At 45.9% G+C, this 24,760-nt stretch overlaps 1 protein-coding gene across 6 annotated transcripts in view; it reads left to right on the top strand.

Moving 5' to 3' along the window:
- Positions 1 to 24,760, top strand: part of KIF16B (kinesin family member 16B) — a 3,050,718-nt gene that overhangs the window by 1,444,376 nt on the left and 1,581,582 nt on the right. For all 6 annotated transcript variants that reach the window (XM_069608346.1, XM_069608345.1, XM_069608343.1 and 3 more), the window contains one exon: positions 23,833 to 23,884. In XM_069608346.1, the coding sequence (XP_069464447.1) occupies positions 23,833 to 23,884 (52 nt within the window). The remainder of the gene's footprint in view (positions 1 to 23,832; positions 23,885 to 24,760) is intronic.

Genomic DNA, 24,760 nt, shown 5'->3' with positions numbered 1-24,760 from the left:
TTGTGTAGAGATATGGCCTTCCTCATGGGGAAGCCACTCTGACCCTTTACTTGAAAAGGGATACAGAGGACCCCCTTCCAAGGGCGCCAATTGAGAGGAAAAAAGCTCAAAGCTTAAAAAAAACCTCTCTCCAGATGAGGTCACGGAGATTCTTTGTGGCGTAAATTTCCAAGGTAAGATGCAATCTCTGTATCCAGGTGTAAAGGATAAGTAGTTGTACCTTGTTCCACGTAGATCAATGAAGATGGAAACGGAATCGGAAAACCAACACTCGTATACCTTAATGGAGTGGAGAACGTCAGTCCACGTCTTGAAAGAAGGTAGGACTGCAAAAAGAAAGTTCCATCCAAGAGCGGGGCCGGAATAACAAAGATAGAAAAAGGAAAAATCAACAGGTGAAAAAAAGTAAGTGCGACTGCGAAGATGGTAGAACGCAGCAGCAACAGAAGTAAAGAAGGGGAAGGAACAGTACCAAGCGGTACGGAACCCGGTAATAGCATGAAGAGGAAAGGAAAGGGAAAGTTATGCAAGCAAAAGGTAGCCAAGAAAGGAAAGGGAAAAGGGGAAAGCGGACTCAGCCGAGGCAGAGTCACGGGCGGTAATAGGCTGAAGAGCCCGTAACAAAACTGCGAGAGAGCCCCAAAAGAGAAAGTTTAGCAAAGAAATGAAGGCAAAAGGAAGCGGGCGAGACCCGCAGCGGCAAAGATGGAAGCAAAGAAAGAATCAATAAGAGTAGACAGAAGCACGAACAAAAGCACTAGCGTCTTCACCCAGCGCAAAACGAAGGGGTTGCAACGCAAAGAGCCGACAGATGGGTGAGGTTAAATGCGGAACAAAACACAGGAAGAGAAAAAGGCTAGAATGTGAAAACAGGAAGTAAGCAAGGCAGAATGGAACCACCTAATGGCGGCAGAGTCTCCAACGGCCCCAAAGACGCCAGGTAGGCAGGCGTGAGTAGCGCATGACAAAACAATTTCTGACTTCTATCGGCACTAAAGCGGTGGGGATCCGCGATCCTATTTGTCGAAAAGGCACCCAATTTGAGGCACTCGATATCATACAAGACCCAGGGGGGCGATACATTGGAGTAGAAGGTATGTTGTTGGGGCAGTTGTACTCCCTAATCTCAATTCATGCTCCCAATGAAAGGACAGGAACAATTTCTCTGATAGCTAGAGGCAACACTCCTCTCCTTTTTGGAGGGCCAGATGATTATCAGGGGAGACTTTAATGGGGTCCCGGACCACATCAAAGATAAAACGCATGACCCCTCATCTAAAGACTTCAATCTCGCTTTAAATATTCTCCATTTTGTCAAATATTTGGGGGTGGTGGATTCTTGGAGAGTGCTGCACCCAGAAGAGCAAGACTTTACCTTTTTCTCTTGTCCACTGCTCCTCTTCACGTATAAACCTCATTTTAGTTTCCCCCTAGCTTATGCCATTTATTTACAGGGTCTCTATTGACCCCAGGATTCTCTCTGATCATGCCCCGGTCTTCCTATGGGTCAGAATTTGGCACCCAGCTCCCCCTCCCAGACCTCAGGGGCGATTGTATGACTCAGTTTTAAATGATCTGGCCATGAGGGATGGGGTAGCGCAAGCAATACAGGATTATTTCTGGGAAAACCCTACTGAACTCCCATCCCCGGCAACAACATGGGATGCCATGAAGGCAGTAATTAGGGGAGTCCTAGTAGCCCATAAAGCAGTCTATCATAAGCGGAAAAAGCAGACCCGAATCCAATTAGAACAAGAAATCTCAGAGATTGAGGGAAAATATAAGAAAGGCTGGTGCCCTAAACTTCATTTAGCCCTTGGTATTGTCCGTAACAAACTAGAGGCACTTTACGCCGAGGAGACGGCTCATTCTTTACTAATGACGACACAAGGTTATTATGCCAAAAATAATTAGGCCAACCAATTATTGGCGAGGGAATTGGCCCAGTCTAAAAAAAACACAACACTATCATAGGCCTTAGGGATCAGCAAGGGGTAACGCAATATGGGGAAAAAGCTAAACTCCAGCTAGCTAAGGCTCATTTGCTGGAAACAATGACAGCACCGGCCCGGTCACAAAAAAGATATATTGAAGGCGCTGCTCTGCCACATCTTTGTGGGATACATTGAGCCACTCAGCAGAATTCCCATTCATGATCAAGCTGCACTTCAGCAGTTAACAGCAAAATGGTTGCACTGGCTCCTTGGAGCACCATTGCCCTGCATCAAAAATGCATTTTGCAACTACAAAATGATGGCTGCACCATCAAGCCAAACTAGTATTGTGCAAGCTGGAACAGAGAGCACACTGAGGAAGGCTGCCAGTATGTGTTCTTGTCTGCATCAAAAGAAGTGAATTGAAAAGCAATGCTGCTTTCAGCAGCACAGGAAAACACTTGACTTTTGAGTTACAAAATGTCAGAAATCAAGGCTTCAAATAAAACCCTGGTTCTCTGGGCCTATGTCAATTTCAGTGGATCTGTGTCTTAAACAGATTGCTGCAAAAGAGAAACTGGCTGGGGCTGCAGAATAACATCGGAAATTCAGATGGAACCTTTTTGTAAGGAACATGCCAGCAGGCTTCACCACATGTTTAAATGTACTTCTGCAAATAAGAAAAATACCTGTTTTAAAAGTGTATGTTGGATAAGGCCTTGCCCTTGCCTAGCAATGTAAAGAGATTTGTGCTGGGAAAAATATAGGGGATGTTTTATTTAATAGGCTTGCTTCTGATTTAAAATAAAATAAGAAATAAAGACATGGGCTGCCTTCTGAAAACTAGCCAAACAGGTTTCTCCTTGGGGGGGGGGGTTGTTACCTTGGAAAACTTTGAATGGACCAAAAGCACTAAAAAGCTTAGGCTTCTCAGACTTTTGTCTAGGCTGAGGCCTCTTACAATAGAGATTCTGGGACATGGACATGGAAAATAGGAAATCACACGTCCCGCGACTTCTACTGGGAGCTTCAAAGCCAACTCAAGAGCAGCCTTGTAAGCGATGCCCGTATATTGTGAACAATGCTGACCATTTTGACTTTAAAGACTATTTTATTAATAAACTTTTAAGACTTTTATCTTTGCAACAGGACTTTGCAGGAGTGTAAAAAGTTAAGTTTAAATGTAATTTTGTGGTTTTTAATTTAAGACGTGGTAGCCTTCACTGGCATATTGGGAACAGAAATGACAGAGAATTGGACAGTCTGAGGAAAGTGTACATGATGCCACTGTGAAATTCATACTTGCATGCCTTATGATAATCTATACCCATGTATAAAGTTATAGAATGTTAGGTTGAATATTTATCCAGGTCCAGGTACATGAAATGGGAAATCCTAACCTCATGTTGCAAGGCGGCTACATCACAGCATGCAGATTACAATGGTAAAGTCCAGGTACATGAAATGGGAAAGCCTGACCTCATGTTGTCAGGCTGCTACATCAGAATATGTGGTGATAAGTAAGGGTTTGGGAAGATAGGAGAACAGGGAGTGCCAAAGGTGAGGTAGAACAAGGGGGGGGGACAAGTTATGAACAACAGGGAGGCATAGCCCGATGCAGACCCTGGGACAGCCAAATGTGCGAAAATAAACAAACAGTGCAATCAGGAAGGTGACACAAGATCGAATTGGCAACAGCAGTTTACCACAAGCTGAATTCAGAGTTGTTAGGGAGAGTTCTCAAAATGTGCTAATTCCTCTCTACCTTAGAGACCCTCAGCTCTTTTGCTGAACTTTGGGACTCTACTTTTTAATTCTGTTTGTTTTCTATGTTTATTTCTTTTGATTGTGGAGTTTTAGACAACTCCTTATGCATCATCTTTTTTATTTGTGTCACACAGCACCCTCAGTGCAGTGACACAAGGAAGCCTTTTGGGCTGTCCCAAGGTTTAAATACCTTCACTGTGAAGTTAAATTGATTTTACTAGTCTTTTTAAATTCTAGACCCAGCACACACACTATCTTACATTAGATTGCTGGAGGGGTTACCTAGTATTCCCTATGTCTAGAAACTCATGTAGCAGTCAAATGCTACCCTTTCCTATCGAAATGGCTGGTGGCAGTGGGTTTACAATGAACTACCATGATTTTTCCTGACCGCGAACACCGGTAGCTAAAAATCACGGGAGCAATGTTTTTCAAGATGGCGTCCGAGCCCCCTTTGTTCAAACAGGTACCGGTCTTCTTTTTCTGCCATTTCCTTTTGGAAAGGTCCTTCTAGAGTGTCTCTGCGCACCAAACTAGGTTTGGTCCCTTTGTTTCTATGCCTTTGGCAGGCTTCAGGACTGAAGACTGCCTCTGGCGCCCGAGTGTCTGGGCTGGGCAGGAAATGAGGGAGCTGCCTGAAACTCCCTGTGCTTAGTCTCCTAGGAGACCCAGATGCACTCTGGCGTGATTGGCTGGCTGACTGTCCGGCAAGGGCAGCCACCCTGCTGGGTGAGTGGCAGCTAGGTTGGAATGAATGGGAGAAAACTTTAAAAGGCGAGTCTCTTGGACTGGAAGGCAGAGTCGACCACTGGAACTAGAAGAACCGAAGACGAGCTGGAAGAGGACAGCTGCTGCAACTACTGGACCGTTGGTTTGCCCGGTGGAGTCCTGCTGCAAGTCCAAATCGGCAAGTTCACCTAGACAGAGAAGCCTCTTCAAGGACGACTTCTTCCTTTTGAGTTGTAGGACCAATCAACTCGTAAGCCACCTGGATACCATTCTCGGAGCTGGTTAGGATGGTATCCAGTTACATTTTTGAAAACACATTTTCAAAATGCCATTTTGTCGAAACAAATATGCCAAAAAAATATTCCGAATGTATTATTTTTTATTTTGTTTTATTTTTGTTTCGTTAGTAAAAATAAATGTCAATAACAAAATAACCCCCCCATTAAAAAAAAAAAATAAATTAAAAAAAAAGATTCAAAACATTTCTTTTGGCCATTTTTGTGTCGCCAAAATGGCATTTCGAAAATGTGACGTTTGAAAATGTCACTATAAACCGGTTAGGATTAACCAGGGAGAAGGACACCAGCTTGTGTGCTTGAAGAACAGCAACCGGAATCGAAGATTTGCCAATTTGTCAGCTTTGTGATCCGTCCCTCTGCAGTGCAGGAGTCCCCCGACATCCTCCCTCTTGTCCCCACGACTGAGACTCAGGAACAGCGAGATCTGCAGGAACAGAAGTCTTCAACTGCATCTTTTGCTTCAATATAAGGTACTGTGAAAACTCGACTGAGAGAACTTGCCTCTCACCGCGAAAGTTTGTGGCAAGTATAGTCAGCTTGTGACCCGACATATGAACCTTTCTTCCGTGAACTACTTCTAAGAACCGTGGCAAAGACTTTTCCGTTTTAAATACCAGAACCGTTTTTACTTGTACAAGACAATAGCCCATTGACTTTGGCCTACCTATTGCATTGAATCAACTCCTCTGGTGAACTCAAACTATTTGCACTCTTTTAAAGTAACTATAATATTCGTTTTATCAACTTATGCTGTTTTGCTCCTGCTTCATTGCTATTTGGCTCTGACTTCAAGGGAGCTCAATTGCTTAGTAATCAGTATTGTAGTACGTTATTTGTGTGATATTGGTTGCCTCATTTAGTGAATGCTGTTAGGAAAGATTTCGTAATTGTAGGTAATTTTCCTTCCATGTGGCAACCCCTAAACTTTTTGCTGTTGTTTCTCACCTTGTTCTTGACTTTGCCAGAGAAGTGCAGCCTTCTGCCGCACTCCTCTGGGCTTTCGCTCCTTTTCTTATGGGGAAACTGACATGCCCTTAAGACAGTCAGTACCGGGGAACGCTGTTTCCCGTAGTTTCTTTTATCATGTTGCGGCTTTAGTGCAACATGACACAAGAGGGCACTGTAAGCTAAGTTACAGCTCTCTTGGGTCTCTAGCCTTCTACAGGCCCTAGATACTCTTTTAGGATTGTATTTGATCGGTGCAAGTCATTCAGGGACTGGAATGGTGGCAGCGATCGTTTTGTGTATTTTGAGCTCCTTTTGGCGTTCTGAGCGCGTTTTTCGCGCTGAACCCAAAATGGTGGCCTGGCTCCCAAAATGGCCAGACCACGAGGCTCCTTTGTCCTGTCCACTGACCGTCTTGCTCCCTTCACCTTCCCCAGGTCGAGCGACCCGGGGCCTTCCTTATTTGGGCATGTACTTTCCCGCGAAACACAGATGCTTTCGCGGGCTTCTACATGTCTTTTGTGTGCCTCCAGGGTGTGGGCTGGGATGTCTGGTCCCAATACACATCCTGGGTGCCAGAGAGTCTAGGGTGGTGTGAATGCCTGGGACCACCGTGGTCCGTGCTTGGTCCACGAATGGTGTGTGTGTTGATGAGCGGATCTCCCATTGGCTCCCCTCCGTTTTGGCGCGAAGGGAACCGTGGATAAGAGGGGGCTGGAAACACCACTACCATGTCGATCTCCTGAGTTCTCACGAACGAAGGAATACAGGAGCCAAGTATCCTGCAACCAAGAGGCTGGACCGAGGAATCGCTGGTGACCCGCTGAAGGACTCCTCCTTTGCACTGCTGTCGTCCTGTGAAACCCTTTCCTCCTTTGATCGAACCAGAAGGCCTGTACTGGTGCTTCGACCTTTGGAATAGCAGGAACAGCTATTCTCGGCGACTTCATCATCTCCTACCAGTAAGCCTTCGGAAGCGTCTCTGGGCCATCCAGTTGACTGACCAGCTTACACGGGAGTCCTGCTCTGTAACCGCCGCCAGGTTGTGTTGTATTTCGAGTCCTTGTCACTCTCACACGCTTAGTACACTTGGCGTTCCCAAGTCTGAAGTGAGTAGTGTACATTTGGCTCAGATACACACGGCCGCTCCGTTGCCCTGCTGTGGTGACAAAACTGTGCAGGTTTCTTCGATTGGGACGTCTTTTTTCTCTACACGACGACGAGGCATTCCCGGGCTCTTCTGAACCTGCCAGCTGCTGAAACTAACGTGGAGAAGCCTGGGTCTGCTTGCATCGGGGACCGGTGAGTAGTATAGCTAGGATCTGGTCGCCCTCCTGCAGTAGCCCATTGCTTTTCCCCGCTGTGTAAAAACAGCACCCTTTTGTCCGTACTCGCGCTCTGCTTCTGCTCACTGTGGAGGCTGCGCTTGAGTCGCGGAACCTGTTCTTCTTCTGTTGTGCACTAACCCGAACTGCCTGACTTCCTCCGAAGAGCTTCTCCTTTTGCCCGTTGGCACCAGCGTGTGCAGGTACTTTGAGCACAAGGCTCCACTCTTCGCAGGGCTCGGACTTCCATCTAGTTAGGTGCCTCTGAAGGCGAACTGAGTCTAAAGCATTATCGCACTGCCTGTCTTCTTTCCCTTTCAGGTGGACTACACATTTCGTGCATATAACGCTTGCGACTGTCGTATTTGTATATATATTGTGTTGATATGGTATGTGTTGGCTTAATATTGTGATATTGTGATTTTCTCTCTACGGTCATTATTTTAAAGGCCTTAAAATAAATGTGTATATATTTTTGATATAACAACTGTTTGGAGTAGTTTGTAAGCGCTCTTGCTTTGTGTGCTCATTGCGGGCTTTCAGTCACCCTCGCCCCTCTTGAGACCTAGTCTTGACCGCCGCGATCGCTACCTTGATTGGTCTGGCTCGTCCAGAGGTTACCCTGTTCCAAGTAATTAGGTTGGCCTTCTGAACTTCTGCGCCACCAGGACAGAGTTCAGAAATCCGTCTTAACAAATTGGTGTACAGCGGTGGGATACGACTGAAGGTATCCAGTGTTGCGCACGAACTAAGGCATTTCAGGTTATTCCAACCAGGACACGTAGTGAATTGTTGTAGTATAACTTTAAAAAGGCCATAGTCCTATCTAACAGTATGGAAACAAATACCTTGTTAACTTTAAATGCTTCCAAATCAGAAACATTGAAGAAGATGTGTGCGGAGAGAGGTGTTTCCTCTCAAGGCACGAAATTGGAAATGATCCAAAGAATCGTGGCGTGGCAAGAAGCGCAGCTTGACGCTATAACTTCTGAGGACAGTGCGGAAGGTGGTGGGGCTGCTCTCACTGGTAGAACCGACGGTTCTGCCGCCGCACTGATCCATCGCGACCACGAGGACAGGGAGGATGTGATGTCTAATGTTTCCTCTGCCAGTGTTGATGGGGAGGCTATGCTTGAATTCAAGAAGCAAGAGCTGCGGTTTAGGCAGCAGGAGCTTGAATTCAGCATAGCCAAACTAAAAATCGAACAGGCAGAAAAACAAAAAGACAGGGATCACCAGTTGGAACTGGCCAAGCTTCAGTTTGCAAATGGGTCCAAGGGTCCTGGACATGGGTCTGGGGCCTCCTCTCATCCACGGTTTCCGAAAGATCTGCTCAGTGTGTATGAAGAAAGGAATGACATTATGGACTGGCTGAATGCGTTTGAGTATGCATGCGAAGTTCAACAAGTTGACAATGCTGATAAGATTGCCTGGTTACTCAGCAGACTGCCCCATTCTGGCTGTAGTGCCATTATGGAAATGTCGAAGGCTGAGCGAGCTGATTTCGCAATGTTAAAGCAAACTCTCATTTTAAAGTTTGGGAAGACTCCGGCCCAATATTTGAAACGTTTCAGAGAGTATAAGAAAAAGGAAGGTGGTACTTGGGTATCTTATGTCACTGAGTCCTTGAAAAACTTAACTGGCTGGGTCGAAGGTTATAAGGTTTCTACCTTCGAAGGCATGATGAATCTTGTCATGCTGGAACACATTTTTGCTTCTTCTTCCCCGGAGCTTAAGCAGCATTTGGCCGATTCGAAGAAGATAGATCCTAAGAAGCTGGCCATTGCAGCAGACTTATGGGTGTCGCATCGAGTGTCCCATAAGGACAAAACTCATCCTGGTAAGCAGGAGGAAGGGAAAAAGTCCAAAGATATGGAGGGTGGAGAATCTGCTAAATCTTCTTCCCATAAGGGCCACAAAAAGAAAAATAAGGGTAGGACACAAGAGAACTCACAGGGTAGTGGAGGTCAGCCTCCGAAACAAAACTCTGGTTACAATAAGCCTCCCTATGTAAACAGACCCAATGGATCTTGTTTTGCTTGTGGAGCAACTGACCACGTGAAGGGGGATCCCCGTTGTAAGGTTAGACCTTTGGGGGGTCCACTCCGCTAATCTCTCCTTCTCCTCCTACGAGGAAGAAGAGATTACAGGAGCATCCTTCTCCTTAGACTCATTTCCCAGCGGGATAGAGGCTGAGGTAGTTTTAGTGTCCCTGGGTTCCTGGGAGCCTAAAGTCGCAGAGGCTTATGCTAGGATTCCGGATAATACCAAGCACTACTTTAAAGACAGTGTGCTGATCAATGGAGTAGATACTCCAGCTCTTAGGGATAGTGGGTGCAGTCGCACTGTAGTGGATTCTACCTTGGTAGACTCAGAGGAAGTTGCCAGAGCTACTCTGATGCCCACTAAGTTGGCTGACGGCCCCCTCCGTATGTTTCCCGTAATACCTGTAAATCATACTTTAAATGGTACAGCAGTCAGGATTCCAGTGAGCATTCAGAGAAACGTCCCGGGAAAGGTCTTGTTAGGTAATGATCTCAGAGCTTTAGGGCTCGTAGGAGACACTGCCGAAAGACCCTACACACGGTCTCAAGCACGGGCAGCATTGGCCAAGTCCAATACGCCGCCCCAGCCGAAGGGGAAACCCAAGGCGAAAGGAGTCGACAAGTCAAGACGAGGGAAAGAGAATATTCCCCCGAGCTCGCCTACCACTGCGGTGGAGGAAGTTGGTCAATCGCCCGGGCCTGACGAGGAGGTGGCGATGCCTGAAGTATTCGACCCCAACGATCATCCTGAACTAAAAGACTTGTTAGTTGAAGGAGGTCCTGATAGGGACGAATTCAGTAAAGGCCAACGTGAGTGCCCATCTCTGGAAGGCCTAAGGAGACAGGCCTGCTCCCAGCTTGAGGGGGAACCTCCTGGGACGCATAGGATTTATTGGGAAGGTGGACTCCTGTATAGTGAGCCCACAGAGTCTACAGAAGGAGACCATAGGAGGTTGGTGGTTCCCCTTGCTGTTAGGCCCTTCCTCCTGCAGTTGGCGCATGAAGTTCCCCTTGCTGGTCACCTTGGTATGAAGAGGACCAAGCAAAGGTTATCCATGCACTTCTACTGGCCCAAGATGGGGGTGCAAGTAGAAAGTCACTGCAGGAGTTGTGCCTCCTGCCAGTTGTCTGGTAAGGTTGGCGCGACAATCCAAGCTCCGTTGGTACCGCTCCCAGTTGTGGGGGTACCATTTGAAAGGGTAGGGATCGACATCGTTGGTCCCCTTGACCCGCAAACATCCTCAGGCAATAGGTTTATCCTGGTGCTGGTCGACCATGCAACCAGATATCCTGAGGCCATCCCATTGAAAACTGTAACTGCCAAGTCAGTTGCAGAAGCTTTACTCGGCATATTTACTAGGGTTGGCTTCCCTAAAGAAGTTGTGTCGGATCATGGCAGCAACTTTATGTCGACGTATAGGCAGGCTATGTGGAAAGAATGTGGGGTCACCTACAGGTTCTCTTCTGCATACCACCCCCAGACCAATGGTCTGGGGGGGCGTTTTAACAGGACGTTAAAGAGCATGATTGGGGCTCTGGAGGAGCCTCAGAGAAGAAAATGGGATCTTCTTGTTTCATGCTTACTGTTTGCCTACCGAGAGGTACCACAGGAGGGTGTTGGCTTCAGCCCCTTCGAACTTCTGTTAGATCATCCCGTACGGGGACCCTTAGCCATCGTCAAGGAGAGATGGGAGATGCCCACTCCCCCTGTTACTACCAAAGTAGTTGATTATGTGCTAGGGCTCAGAAAACGGATGGTACTTCTAATGGGCTTGGCTAGTGATAAATTGAAGGCAGGGCAAGCGCTGGTAAAACATTGGTACGACCAGAAAGCTTCCCTCATCAACTTTACACTTGGTCAGCAAGTCCTGATCATGAATCCCATAAGGCCTCGAGCTTTACAGGACAAATGGTCAGGCCCTTACCCAGTGGTGGAGCCCCTGGGTGAGGTTAACTATTCAGTGGACCTTGGAAGGCCTGGACAGGCTCCAAAAGTGTTTCACGTGAATAGGCTGAAGGCTTTCGTCCCAAGCGTCGAAATCGCAGCACTGCTACTGGCTTCAGACGTTGAGGAAGAGGAGTCTGAACCTCTCCCCGACCTGTTCCAAAGCAGTCCTTCAGATAGCTCTTTTGAGGGTGTCCAAGTGGCCCCTCACCAAAATGGACAAGGCTCAGTGGTTTACCTTGGACATGAAGTAGGTGGAGGGAGGAGACAGCCTCTACCCAGTAAGGTACAAGCAGTACAAGACTGGCCTACCCCCACTACGCAAACCCAAGTGAGAGCCTTCTTAGGACTCACAGGGTATTACCACAATTTTGTGGCAGACTATGGCACCATAGCTGCTCCTCTGACTGCCCTCACAACTCCGAAGAAACCCAAGAAGGTAACTTGGACCGACGAGTGTGAGAAGGCCTTTAATGGCTTAAAAGACTCCTTGTGCCAGGCCCCTGTCCTCAGGGCCCCTGATTATCAAAGACCTTTTATCGTGCAGATGGACGCCTCTGACACTGGGATAGGAGCTGTACTATCACAAGTAGATGAGATGGGTAAGGAACACCCTATCGGTTTTATTAGTCGCCAGCTTAAGGACAGAGAGCTCAGATGGTCCACGGTAGAGAAAGAATGTTTCTCTGTTGTGTGGGCCCTAAGGAAGCTGAGGCCCTACCTCTATGGGACCCACTTCACTGTGCAGACTGACCATAAGCCGTTAAAGTGGCTAATGAACATGAAGGGGGAGAATCCAAAGTTGCTTAGGTGGTCCATAAGTCTACAAGGCTTCGACTTCACTATTGAGCATAGGCCAGGTGTCCAACATAGCAATGCTGATGGGTTGTCCAGAATGTTTAACCGACCTGAACAAGAGACTCATCCAGGGGTGGATTAGTTCCCCCTGTCCATAGTCTGGGAGGGGCGAGGGTTAGGAAAGATTTCGTAATTGTAGGTAATTTTCCTTCCATGTGGCAACCCCTAAACTTTTTGCTGTTGTTTCTCACCTTGTTCTTGACTTTGCCAGAGAAGTGCAGCCTTCTGCCGCACTCCTCTGGGCTTTCGCTCCTTTTCTTATGGGGAAACTGACATGCCCTTAAGACAGTCAGTACCGGGGAACGCTGTTTCCCGTAGTTTCTTTTATCATGTTGCGGCTTTAGTGCAACATGACACAAGAGGGCACTGTAAGCTAAGTTACAGCTCTCTTGGGTCTCTAGCCTTCTACAGGCCCTAGATACTCTTTTAGGATTGTATTTGATCGGTGCAAGTCATTCAGGGACTGGAATGGTGGCAGCGATCGTTTTGTGTATTTTGAGCTCCTTTTGGCGTTCTGAGCGCGTTTTTCGCGCTGAACCCAAAATGGTGGCCTGGCTCCCAAAATGGCCAGACCACGAGGCTCCTTTGTCCTGTCCACTGACCGTCTTGCTCCCTTCACCTTCCCCAGGTCGAGCGACCCGGGGCCTTCCTTATTTGGGCATGTACTTTCCCGCGAAACACAGATGCTTTCGCGGGCTTCTACATGTCTTTTGTGTGCCTCCAGGGTGTGGGCTGGGATGTCTGGTCCCAATACACATCCTGGGTGCCAGAGAGTCTAGGGTGGTGTGAATGCCTGGGACCGCCGTGGTCCGTGATTGGTCCACGAATGGTGTGTGTGTTTATGAGCGGATCTCCCATTGGCTCCCCTCCGTTTTGGCGTGAAGGGAACCGTGGATAAGAGGGGGCTGGAAACACCACTACCATGTCGATCTCCTGAGTTCTCACGAACAAAGGAATACAGGAGCCAAGTATCCTGCAACCAAGAGGCTGGACCGAGGAATCGCTGGTGACCCGCTGAAGGACTCCTCCTTTGCACTGCTGTCGTCCTGTGAAACCCTTTCCTCCTTTGATCGAACCAGAAGGCCTGTACTGGTGCTTCGACCTTTGGAATAGCAGGAACAGCTATTCTCGGCGACTTCATCATCTCCTACCAGTAAGCCTTCGGAAGCGTCTCTGGGCCATCCAGTTGACTGACCAGCTTACACGGGAGTCCTGCTCTGTAACCGCCGCCAGGTTGTGTTGTATTTCGAGTCCTTGTCACTCTCACACGCTTAGTACACTTGGCGTTCCCAAGTCTGAAGTGAGTAGTGTACATTTGGCTCAGATACACACGGCCGCTCCGTTGCCCTGCTGTGGTGACAAAACTGTGCAGGTTTCTTCGATTGGGACGTCTTTTTTCTCTACACGACGACGAGGCATTCCCGGCTCTTCTGAACCTGCCAGCTGCTGAAACTAACGTGGAGAAGCCTGGGTCTGCTTGCATCGGGGACCGGTGAGTAGTATAGCTAGGATCTGGTCGCCCTCCTGCAGTAGCCCATTGCTTTTCCCCGCTGTGTAAAAACAGCACCCTTTTGTCCGTACTCGCGCTCTGCTTCTGCTCACTGTGGAGGCTGCGCTTGAGTCGCGGAACCTGTTCTTCTTCTGTTGTGCACTAACCCGAACTGCCTGACTTCCTCCGAAGAGCTTCTCCTTTTGCCCGTTGGCACCAGCGTGTGCAGGTACTTTGAGCACAAGGCTCCACTCTTCGCAGGGCTCGGACTTCCATCTAGTTAGGTGCCTCTGAAGGCGAACTGAGTCTAAAGCATTATCGCACTGCCTGTCTTCTTTGCCTTTCAGGTGGACTACACATTTCGTGCATATAACGCTTGCGACTGTCATATTTGTATATATATTGTGTTGATATGGTATGTGTTGGCTTAATATTGTGATATTGTGATTTTCTCTCTACGGTCATTATTTTAAAGGCCTTAAAATAAATGTGTATATATTTTTGATATAACAACTGTTTGGAGTAGTTTGTAAGCGCTCTTGCTTTGTGTGCTCATTGCGGGCTTTCAGTCACCCTCACCCCTCTTGAGACCTAGTCTTGACCGCCGCGATCGCTACCTTGATTGGTCTGGCTCGTCCAGAGGTTACCCTGTTCCAAGTAATTAGGTTGGCCTTCTGAACTTCTGCGCCACCAGGACAGAGTTCAGAAATCCGTCTTAACAAATGCTTTTTAAATAATTGTGTAATAAATTAATTGTTTTACCAAGAAACCTTGAGTATAAGTGTCTATCTGAATACCTGCTATTGTAGACCTTTTTGTAACACTCTTACAAGCTCACATTCCCTCTTGAGATACGCCTGGCTGCTCAGCTCGCTACCAAAAACTGTGTGGTACAGACTTGTACCAAAGGTTGGTTTTGCTTACACCTGTAGTCCTAGTTGTGTGTAGTGGTCCCAGAGGGTACTGCATACAAACCTTGCCTAACAAGAGTGACAACAGCAACTGAAAAATGGGCTTATTAGAGTATGCTACATCAATTAGAAACAAGCTGAACTCACACTAATAGCAGGAGGTGTAAGACGATATAGGTAACAGAATGGTTGGTACATAGGTAGATATGAAGTATTGAGTAAGTTGACTTTCTGTAATAGTTAGCATACTTCTTGACAAGTGGGTAGTTTGCATCGGTTTTTGCTGTTACGCGGCATGCTTTAAGTCCGATTTGCAGTGTCACCATGTTGCATTGGGGGGTGGGTGGAGGATGCAGAAGTGCCCAGTGGCAGGTTCGACCTTGAGTAGGGGTCGGGCGAGAGGGCGGGAGGACCCTTCTGTCTATGACCCCTTCACTCAAATGGCATACATAAAAAGAAATATCAGGCAATGGGCTATACAATTCCACCAGTATGTGTGGTGGCAAAACGTCTCGTGGAAGGTAGCAGAGTACTATTCAGTGAAGTAGATGATTTGTCCAGGATCACTGCATAGTCCTCGGCAAAGCACTTTGGTCCCGCAGTCTTGAATCGGACTACCTAATCACCTTCCATGGCTATCACTTTATGCTCTTTATTCAGGGTAGCTGCTAGCTTTTGCAACCCTGGTTTGGAGAAACTAAGCTTTTGACTTGCATCATTCTGGTGCTATCTTACTTGTTAAAGCTTTCGCTGTCCGATGCAGGTACATTGTTTTGTAGTGCAGTAGATGTTAATTTTTTAAAAAGTATATATAGACACACGCAGGTTTTTTAACCTCAGACATAACAAAGACTGAGTATGCCTTGATGGAATTTGGTACCCTGATTGGGTATACGAACGTAAATCTCTGTTTTGCACATTGAGTATATCGTCTGAAAAATTGTGGCACTCAAATGTATCAATATGCATTTCAACTTTCAGTATTACACGTGATCAATATATTCCCCACAGAAGCGTGAGAATGGTACAGGAGTTGTGTATTAGTTAACAGACAAACTGGGGCAGATTCTCAAAAATGAGCGCGAATGAAAAAAACACGTTTAATGCACTTTTTTCATTTGTCTTTATTTCAGAAATGCGCAGGTCCGCTTATTATCACGTGGGTGTTTTTAGTGTATTTCAGAGTGACAGGGGCCTGCCCCTGTGAAATGCGTAAAAAAAATCATTCATTTTTTATCCTTGTTTGAAGGACGGAAATGCAAGTGAGTGAGTGGTGATTAACAACACTGCTGCTGTCCCACTTCAAAGGACATGTGTGAAGTGCATTGGGCCTTCCCCTGCAGTTTGTCCAAAGAGACGCATGAGGTGGTCTTTCATTTTTTCTTTTAAACATGTGTTAATTAGCATTTTCTAATAAACCAAACAATCAACATGGAAGAAACAGCGAAAACCCAATCCTCCGTCCCTCCCCTTCCCTCTCTCTCCCCCCCTGACCCCCAACCCCCCTTCCGCCCGATCCAGTAGCTGGTAATAGGTCTTTCATTTTTGCGCACTTGAAAGCACATTCCATGCATGGATATTGGATGTGCCTTGAAATGCGTAAAAAAATTCCCCCTTATTTGCGCAAAGTAAGCAAAGGTAGTGAAAAAGTGCATCTGGATGTGCACAGAATCGGAGCCCCTTTGTAGAATTCAGTGCGCCTTTTTTGAGTGCAATTGATGGGATGTGCTAGACAATTTCATCACTCGCACCAAAAAAGGTTTGATAATCTGTCCCACTTTGTCATGGGCGTAGGACATGGGGGGTATAGGGGGAACAAATACCCCCCACAATTTTAAGTGGGGGGATATAATGGCATTTATCCCCCCAGAATATGTAAGTGTTGGCGTGCACAGTGCAGTGCACTGTGTCTCTGCACTGTCTGCAGTTGCATCATGCAGCATGTAAAAATACGTCTTCAGGCTGCAGCTGTCAGCGTGCAAAAGTACAAGTTCTGCAGACTGTCTGCAGAATAAAAGTACTTCTGCTCGCACAACACATATTTCCCAGAATGGCCACTGGAAATCCTGTCCCTTGCTGAAAACAAATGTCTTCAGCCACCCTCCTCCCCTCCAGTCTGATTCAGAGTATGGAGGACTGAAAGGAGGCACCTGACCCCTCACCTGTGTGTACTTTGCATGCATAATCAAAGCCCCTTGATGCAGCAATTGCTACTGCGGCCTGAAGGTAAGTACAAAGGCAAATGTGTGTGTGCCTGTCTCTGTGAGAGAGAAAGCGATACTGTTTATGTGCAATTGCTATAATGGTGTATGAATGTGCGATGTGAGCAAGATCGAACTGGGCCATAAAATTATCTCGGGCACCAATGAAAAAGTGGGCCACAGTTGCAAATTTCTATTCATTCCTTTTATGACATGTTTTGAATATTAACCAAGGAATATTAACCACGTTTTTGATGACGTCTGATGCAAATTGTGCATTTTACAGAATATTTATTCAGCAACACTGGTCAAAACTACTAGCTGCAGAGTGAATAAACTCATCTACTGGCCCAAACTGGCCAAAAATGTGGCCCCTTTTGACCAACAACTGGTCCACACCAGCATTTTGTATTTTGGTTCGGCCATGGGCCTATTGTCCTAAAGGCCAGTCCAGGCCTGGATATGAGCATATGTGTGTGTTCAAGTGTGAGTTTGTGTTGGAGTATTTTTGGGTGAGCTTGTGTGGTTATGAATTCTCAAGTGAGATTTAGTCTGCATGGGGATGTTGTGTTTGTGATGTGATGAAAAGAGATAGGGCGTTGTGGGCTGTGATGGAAGGAGCTGGTGCATGGCTACTTTGCGAGAGGATGGTGATTGGTAAACGTGGACAAGCACTGATCTTTTTTTTTAATGTGACATGGCAATATTATTGGCATTATTGGAAATGGCAGCATGACTGTTCTTAAGGGTGTTATCCCCTATGTTGGCATAGCTTGCATGAACATATTTTAATACAATAGCCTGGCAATATGGCTGGCATTATGGGCCAAGCCAACATGAGTTTGCTTACATATAGGTACTTATCTGTGTTGGCACAGCCTGCATGGGCATGTTTTTATGCTGTGTCATTGCAATGTTACTGGCATTATGGGCAAAGTCAAAATGAGTGTTCTTATATCAGTAAATGTTACACAACCTGCATGGACATGTTTACAGTGGCAGCATGGGCATACTTTCTTCATGTGTCATGACAATAACACTGGCATTTTTGGCAAAGACAATGTGTGTGTTCTTAGGAGGGACAAAGGCTTATAGTGGCATAACCTGCATGGACATGTTTATAATGGCATGGTAATATTACTGCGATCATTGATAAAGGCATCATGAGGGTTCTTCCATGGAGATACTGGCCACTATTGCCACAGCCAACATTTACACTTTTTTATCTAGTTACATGGCAGTATTGAGGTATTATGTGAAAAGGTCATTTGAGTTTTATTAGATAAGGATACTGCCCTTATTTAGCACAATTAAGATGTGACAACAACAGTATGGGCCAATCCATCATAAGTATTCTTACATGGGAATACTAACATATGTGGGAATACTGCCATATATGAGTCTGGCCCCGGCCAGTGTGAACTTTTCTTCTTGCAGAGGCATTACTGGCATTATGGGCAATACCGACATGTGTGTTCTTACTTTTGGAATACAGGCGTATATTGAAACATGGAGATTGAAAATTTCTTTTGACACTAGCAAAATACTTGTATATATTGTGTGAAGATGGATCCCGAAATGCAATGAACAATAGTCTTGTGTGCTGTTGGTAAACTAGAATCACATTTTTGTTTTGTATGCATGTGATACCCCACACAACCAATTGTATATTTTATAGGTATTTACCCATTGTTTCAAGAAAGCTCAGTCATAAAATGCACAATTAAATCTAAGGGTGGTGGGGGGGTTTATCCCTCCGATCTCCCATTGCTTGGTTTTGGAAGCCCTCACAATGGTTGGTTGCTCACACACATCCATAAGAAATATGTATTCCTGTCCAATGAATACATGAATTCACCTGCAGACTCATGTGTTATCATTCATTAGCACTATCAATAGATGCTACAGCCAAAGAGTGTGCTTGGACATGGGCTTTATCCATTTTAACCAGCCTACTTTCTTAGTTAGCTAACAGCATTTGCTCACTATGCATCTCCCCTGTTTTTCCATTTCCTTCTAGATCTAGAATTAATGGAGCTTAATTAATCAAAATGCATATGTCTACTTGCTTATTCCACCCTTGCTCCCGACCCACTTTAACTCAAGCACTGTGACCGCCTTTGATACAGAAAGGGGATATTTATAAAGCTTCCATTGCATTCCAAGACAGCCCCCTATTTGTAGTTTTATTTGTTTTTGAAAAACAAGTTTACACTTCCAGCTTGCATCTGTTTGCCACAGACAAATTGGGTGATAGTGGTGATAAAGTATGATTTGAAAGGCCATAATGGCAATAAAGAGCTCTTTGCAGCACCTGCCAAAACCCTTCACTGCATTTGCGCCTTAATTCAGGTGGTGGGCCATTACTGGTTGGGATACATTGGCTAGTCATGCTTTATTATGCCACCACTTTCTGCCTCAGTTGAACAATACAAACGGAACTATGAGCTAGAACATAGAGTTGAATCAGCATAGGTACAAATATATTTTAGGACCCTTTCCAGAATGTTTACGGTGGCCCACCCAATCAGAGTTGTGGAATTCTGGGCATTATTAGCTGTTTGTTGCCCAGAATTATCCTCTCATGGACGGCTTTCTCCAATGTTAGTTCTATTCCCTCTGTGATTGTTTATTCTGTTTGTCCCCTCCAATTACATAATCCTGGCTTCCAACTCCTCTTCAATCCTTGCATACAGCTCTCATTCTCTCCTCTGCCCCAACTGTTCTCTTTCCCATCACCAAGCTCTTGGGCTATATGATCTCTGCGCTGTTACTGGCACCATTCACCCTCAAGCCATTTCACACTGGCTGCATTTAACCCAAATGACTCTAGTCTTCGTCCTTGCCCCACTGCCTCACTTTACATGCACCGTTCATGGTGGGTGGGCAGCTCAACCTATCTTCACTGTGCCATGCTCTCTGGTCTAATGCTGTTGGACTGCCCTGGTCATGCTGTCATACCAGGCTCCTCTTGTTGCACAATCCCAGCGCTCCCAGTTGCCATGGGCTCATTAAAACCACTTGTGTTTCTTTTTGGGCCAACACAACCACTTGCACAGTACTTTGACACCCTTGGGAAGAAGCAATGGCAACGATTATGTGGCGTTAGTTCCCGGCCCGTTTGCATGCACACAACACACATGGCCATATTTTACCCGCTCCATCTGCCGTCAGGGAGCGGAAACTGCCCGCCAAAACTTCCCCTAGGAAATCGTGGCTTCTACAGGCAAGGGGAGACCCGAGACAACCTCCTCAACCGTTGCTATGTAATGGGATGGAGACGCACGGAACAACCCGTATAGCAGTAGGGCAGCACACAGTAGGGCGCACAACATGGACTGTCCGGCTGCTGGCCTGGCCTGATGGATTGTGTCATTTTACCATGCAAAGTGCCTAAGGTGTCCCTGTCCCCCCCCCCCAGATTTTATGTGTCTCCTACACCCCTGCACTTTGTGTACTACAGTCAACACATCGTTGAGAATGTTCATGTGAACAACTTCCAGGCAGCAGGTTTAGAGCTTCAGCAGCACACCATAAAACATCCTGGCATGTTTTAAAAAAATGAGCACTGCTTTCTTTTGAATCATGCAGCCATATGGTGGGCCCACCCCTGACCCTCAAGGTGGAGGCCCGCCCCTGCCCCTCGAAAAGAAGTATTGGAAGTGCTGGAGAGGAGGATTGTTAGTAGAGCAAGTGAAGAGTGGAAAGCAGATTGGCGAAAAGATAGGAAACTGGTGAGGAAAAAGACAGGGTGGGGAGGAAGGAAAGACTTTGAGAGGTTAAAATAATATTTATTGAGGAGTAGGTTCAAGCAACTACAGGAGGGGAGGGAAGAAATGTCAAGACTGGAGTAGTGAAAGGCAAAGGTGCAGGCATCCCTGGGAAAGATGAGGAAGGTTGGAAATGAGACGTGAAGTGGCCCCAACCATTTCTGGCCATCATGGTGGGATGAGGGGGAAGAAGGCTATGGTAGGAGATAAAGGAAAGATGAGGTTTGAGGGTGGATCGCCAGTCACAGCAGTTCTGACACAGCGCGGAGATCGCAAATCCTCTGCAGGAGGGGGTAGAGCCAGGGAGCTGACCAGAAACCTCAGCAGGATGATACCCCAACCAGGTAGACATTGGGCTTGGGTGGGCGTGAGCAGTCTTGGGCGGACTGTGCTGGGGCCCACCTGAGCGGGGGCCACCAGCAGGACAACTGCTGTATACTGATTTTGGCCCAGCAGTCATGATATATACAGGCACAAGGTGGGGTGTGCCCCTTTTCTCATAACTCTGCTGGAACTTTCTTTCAGTGGAGTGAAGGCCTCGCACCTCTAGATTAGAATGGCGCAATGTTTGTGTATGTGGCAGCAGTGATTGGTGCATGGGATTGTTCTGGCAGACGCAGCCCAACCATGAGGCACTGCGCAATGCAGTGCTCATGAGGCGGACAGGCACATTTGATTGCAGCTGTCAGGGAGACAAATTGGAGAACTGATGACACGTGTGTATCCTTCAAATTAGGGAAAAGGCATTCATATATAAACGGCTTCCTATAGCAGCAGAACATCTGTGGGCATTGTTTATTTACATATAATGTCATGTTTCTTTATATGTTGGACCCCTGGTTGACTTTAGAGTAAAATAATCTTGCACCCTGTAGTTGTTGCTTCAAAAGATAAAAAATGTTGTAAGGATAACTGGGGCAAACAATTAATGTGCCTTGCGCAATGAGGGGTTATGAGATTTGCAAAGAGGGCTGCTATTGGTCATCTATGTGGATGGAATTCCCAACAAGCTAACTCCTGGATTGAGATTTAGGTGCAACCAAAGGGAGTGTGGTAGTGCAGGTGTTGCTCTGAATGCCCACATCAACCTGAAAATCTGCTAGCGCATCTGTACCTGAGCGTGTGACATTGTTTTATTCTTCTTGGTGTCCAGAATGCCCGGTTAGTCGAGATGTCAACCGGTGCAAGTAGCCGGAACCGATCCGTCCCCTGGGATAGGCAGAGGTGACAGACCGGGACCCGCTCCCTACACCATGGCATGCCCTTACAGTTTTAGCGTGCCATATGGACATTGCGAACACAAACTTGGGAAGTCCTATTGTTAAATTCAGAGCTTCCAAAAGAACAGCAGGCGAGGTAACAGGCGGAATCCTGGTGAGGAGCTGGCGAAACAGTTGACCGAATCCAAGATCCCAAGAGACCGAGGTGCTTGGGAACAAGGAGATCCAGGGGAAAGACTAATGCAATCCAGGGAAGGAGGGGGGACCAGGAATGGTAAGGGAGAAGGGTCGGAAGGAGCAAGGAGGGGGTAAAAAAAGACCAAACAAAAAGGATGCAAGAGAGCAGAGAAGAAACTAAGGCACTGAATAGCGTTAAGATGCAAATTCTGTGAGCTACTGGATTACTTTTGAAACGCTGCCACCACAACCAGCCTTCGTGGGCGGCGGCGAGAAGTAGATATGGAAATAAGGCCGCCAACTCTTATGCACTTGCACTTGGCAAAAGGGTGCATAACCTGTGCATGTGCATATTGCAAGAACATTGCAGTGTCTGAGAATGGATTAATCTGTCCCGTTTCTGATGGTGCAGACATGCACCGCCCAGTCCCAGTCATTGCGGTCTCAAATTCCGCCAAAGGGGGTGGAGGCTAGCGCCTAGCAAGTTAGAGGCGCGAAGCGCCAGGGATGTGTTCCTTTCCTGGTGTTCTGTGGGAGTGCCCCGACTGCAGAGTGTGACTGCCCATCTCTAGAGGGCTTCTTTTTGACTCCCTTAGGCAGAGGCAGGAGGGCTGAGCAGGACCTCACAGGTAGGGATTGCACAGGGGTCAAGCACGATATGAGTAATAGCCCGTACGTACTTCTACAAATAAAGGTCCACTTCTCCGTGGTCATCTCAGTAATGTGAACTCATGATTTTAACCCATGCCATCTTTTGTTATCTTTCCAACGCAGGTCACCTAATGTTCAATTTTTCCACTGCTGAATGGGGGAGTCGGTTGGCATATAGTGGTCCCTCCTTGGCCTAATTGCAAAGGTCGGCCAACAGGCCTGGGCAATGAAGCCTGGGCTACATTTGGCTTTAAGTAAAAAAAACTTGTACTACATTGGGCCAACCACTACATGGACGTTTATACATAGAATGTGACTCTAAAACGGATGCAAGCTCTGGTAATATTCGTTCTACGGGTAACCTTTATCTCTTTCCATTCCCATACCTAGTATCTCTGGTTTATACTTTTCTTCGTGAAAGAGTGGATTACTACAATGCATTCTAGCTTGGTCTTCCAAAGACCTCCCTGTTCCACCTTCAATATATCCTGAAAGCTGTGGCTCATCTACTCAGTCACTTAAGGCGAAAAGACCACATGGCTCCTCCATTCAGGGTCCTATATTGGCTCCCACCTGCCAGCACAGACATTTTTAAATCTACTTTCCTGGTCCACAGGGACTTGGCAACGGTAGTTTCCAACTTTGTACATGTTTACCTTGTAAACTCCCAACAGACACCTATGCTCCATCAGTGTGTTCCAGCTGATACTCCCCATTCAACTCCATAACGGCCTTCTGAGTGGAGGCAGCACAACAGTGGAACTGAATTCCTGCCTCCATATGATCATGGATAATCATTTGAAGTTCAGCATGGACTTGAAACCTATCCTGTTTGCAATGATTTCCTCCCATTGATCCACTGGCTACCGCCTGGTTTTCTGTGACTCTAGAGCATTCTATGAATTGATTTACTACTGCTATTACTACTGTTTAGACCAGATTTAATAATGTTTGTGCTGCGACCCACACGTTTGTGTTCATGCATTTTTAATGTCGGGGGCCACATAGCTCTGATAAAACTCTCATACGGGTTGTCCAAACAGCATTTTATAACTTTTTTTTATTTCAAGAATTACAATTTTCCTGCAGGGTGTGGTTAAAGCACTCAACCACGAATGCTGTTATTACACATAACATTGCAGGGTGATCTTGAGGCAGTCAATGACTTTGTTTTTTTTGTTTTTTTTTTCAAAAACACTTTATTAATTTTCACAAAACATAAATAACATTAGTAAAAGTAATAATGTTCCACATTCAACAAAAAGAGTAAAATATACAGTATAACAAAAGCATCATAAACAGTTCCGACCATAAAAGACCAATCCTAGTGAAACACAATCAACAAATAAACCCTCTGTAATGTTGTGGTAAATGAGGTCCAGTGCCACATTAGTAATTCTATATCACTAGTGAAGGCATTACATTGTTTAAAGTACAGTTTTCAGCCAATTTGGATTTTTCATTCTGGTTCATGCGATTCAGCTTGAAAAAACAGCAAATAGTAAACATATTTACGTTTTTTTTCCAAAATTGCCAAATATTAACATTGCATATGTCTCTCTGCAGGAAGGACGAACATATGTTGGTAGAGAAGATGCTGCAACAGAACAAGACATTGGTAACTTGGTCAATACCTCTGCGTATTTGAAGTCAACTGCGTTTCCTTTGTGTTTCATTTAAAATGAGCAATGGTCAGGCGCACTTGAACACTGCTCACATACTCGTAGTATTTTGTTTCGTCTGCGTATACATTTAAAAACAGTTAATTGTTTAATTCGTAAATTTTGGCCTTTCAACGTTCCGTTTTTACTGATTTTCACGCACACGTTCATACATTTGGAAATCACTGTTTACTTTGTGTTTATTTGTAAACATGGTAAAATAGTGGGTATTCATGTGTCTTGATTTGCTCTTCAGGATGTCAATTATGCCTTGCAGGAAAATGGCTGTGCTAAATGACACAATGGAGAAGCTAAAAAAAAGAGTTATTTCCCTTTGAAATCGTTTAAAAGGTTTAAAGGTGTTTTTAGGCCAGCTTATGGGGCAGATGTTTGTTTTTTATTTTGTGCCCTAAAATATGTTTATTTGGTAACGTATTACATCAGAAATAAAACATACTTTATACAGTAGTAAACGGCATGTTTTCTGCCCCGTTGCTCAGAGAGCGCTGCTATTAACCCTCCTCTGCCAGAGTCTGAGTCTGTTAAATCAGAATGAATTCAAAACCCTATTTCGAATAGTTTCTAACCATGTGTATATTATCCAGTTCATGCATTTCTAACATACACCACTCATATTATACCCTATAGTATTCCCTCAATTATTATTATACCCTTTTAGGTCCTTCACAGAAGCTATGCGTCTTTATTTTTCGATATTTCTGCAGAATGGTAAACATTAACCAAAGATTTATGAAGCAGGCCTGTCAGCTATACCATCCCCTAGATGTCCCATGCTCTAAGGACCCTTATTTCGCTGCAGGGGATTTTGTCTG

The sequence above is a fragment of the Ambystoma mexicanum genome, chromosome 4q, assembly GCF_040938575.1.
Source record: "Ambystoma mexicanum isolate Mex_15411 chromosome 4q, UKY_AmexF1_1, whole genome shotgun sequence".
In the NCBI taxonomy this organism is placed as follows: domain Eukaryota; kingdom Metazoa; phylum Chordata; class Amphibia; order Caudata; family Ambystomatidae; genus Ambystoma; species Ambystoma mexicanum.
This window is presented reverse-complemented; position numbering and strand designations above follow the sequence as displayed.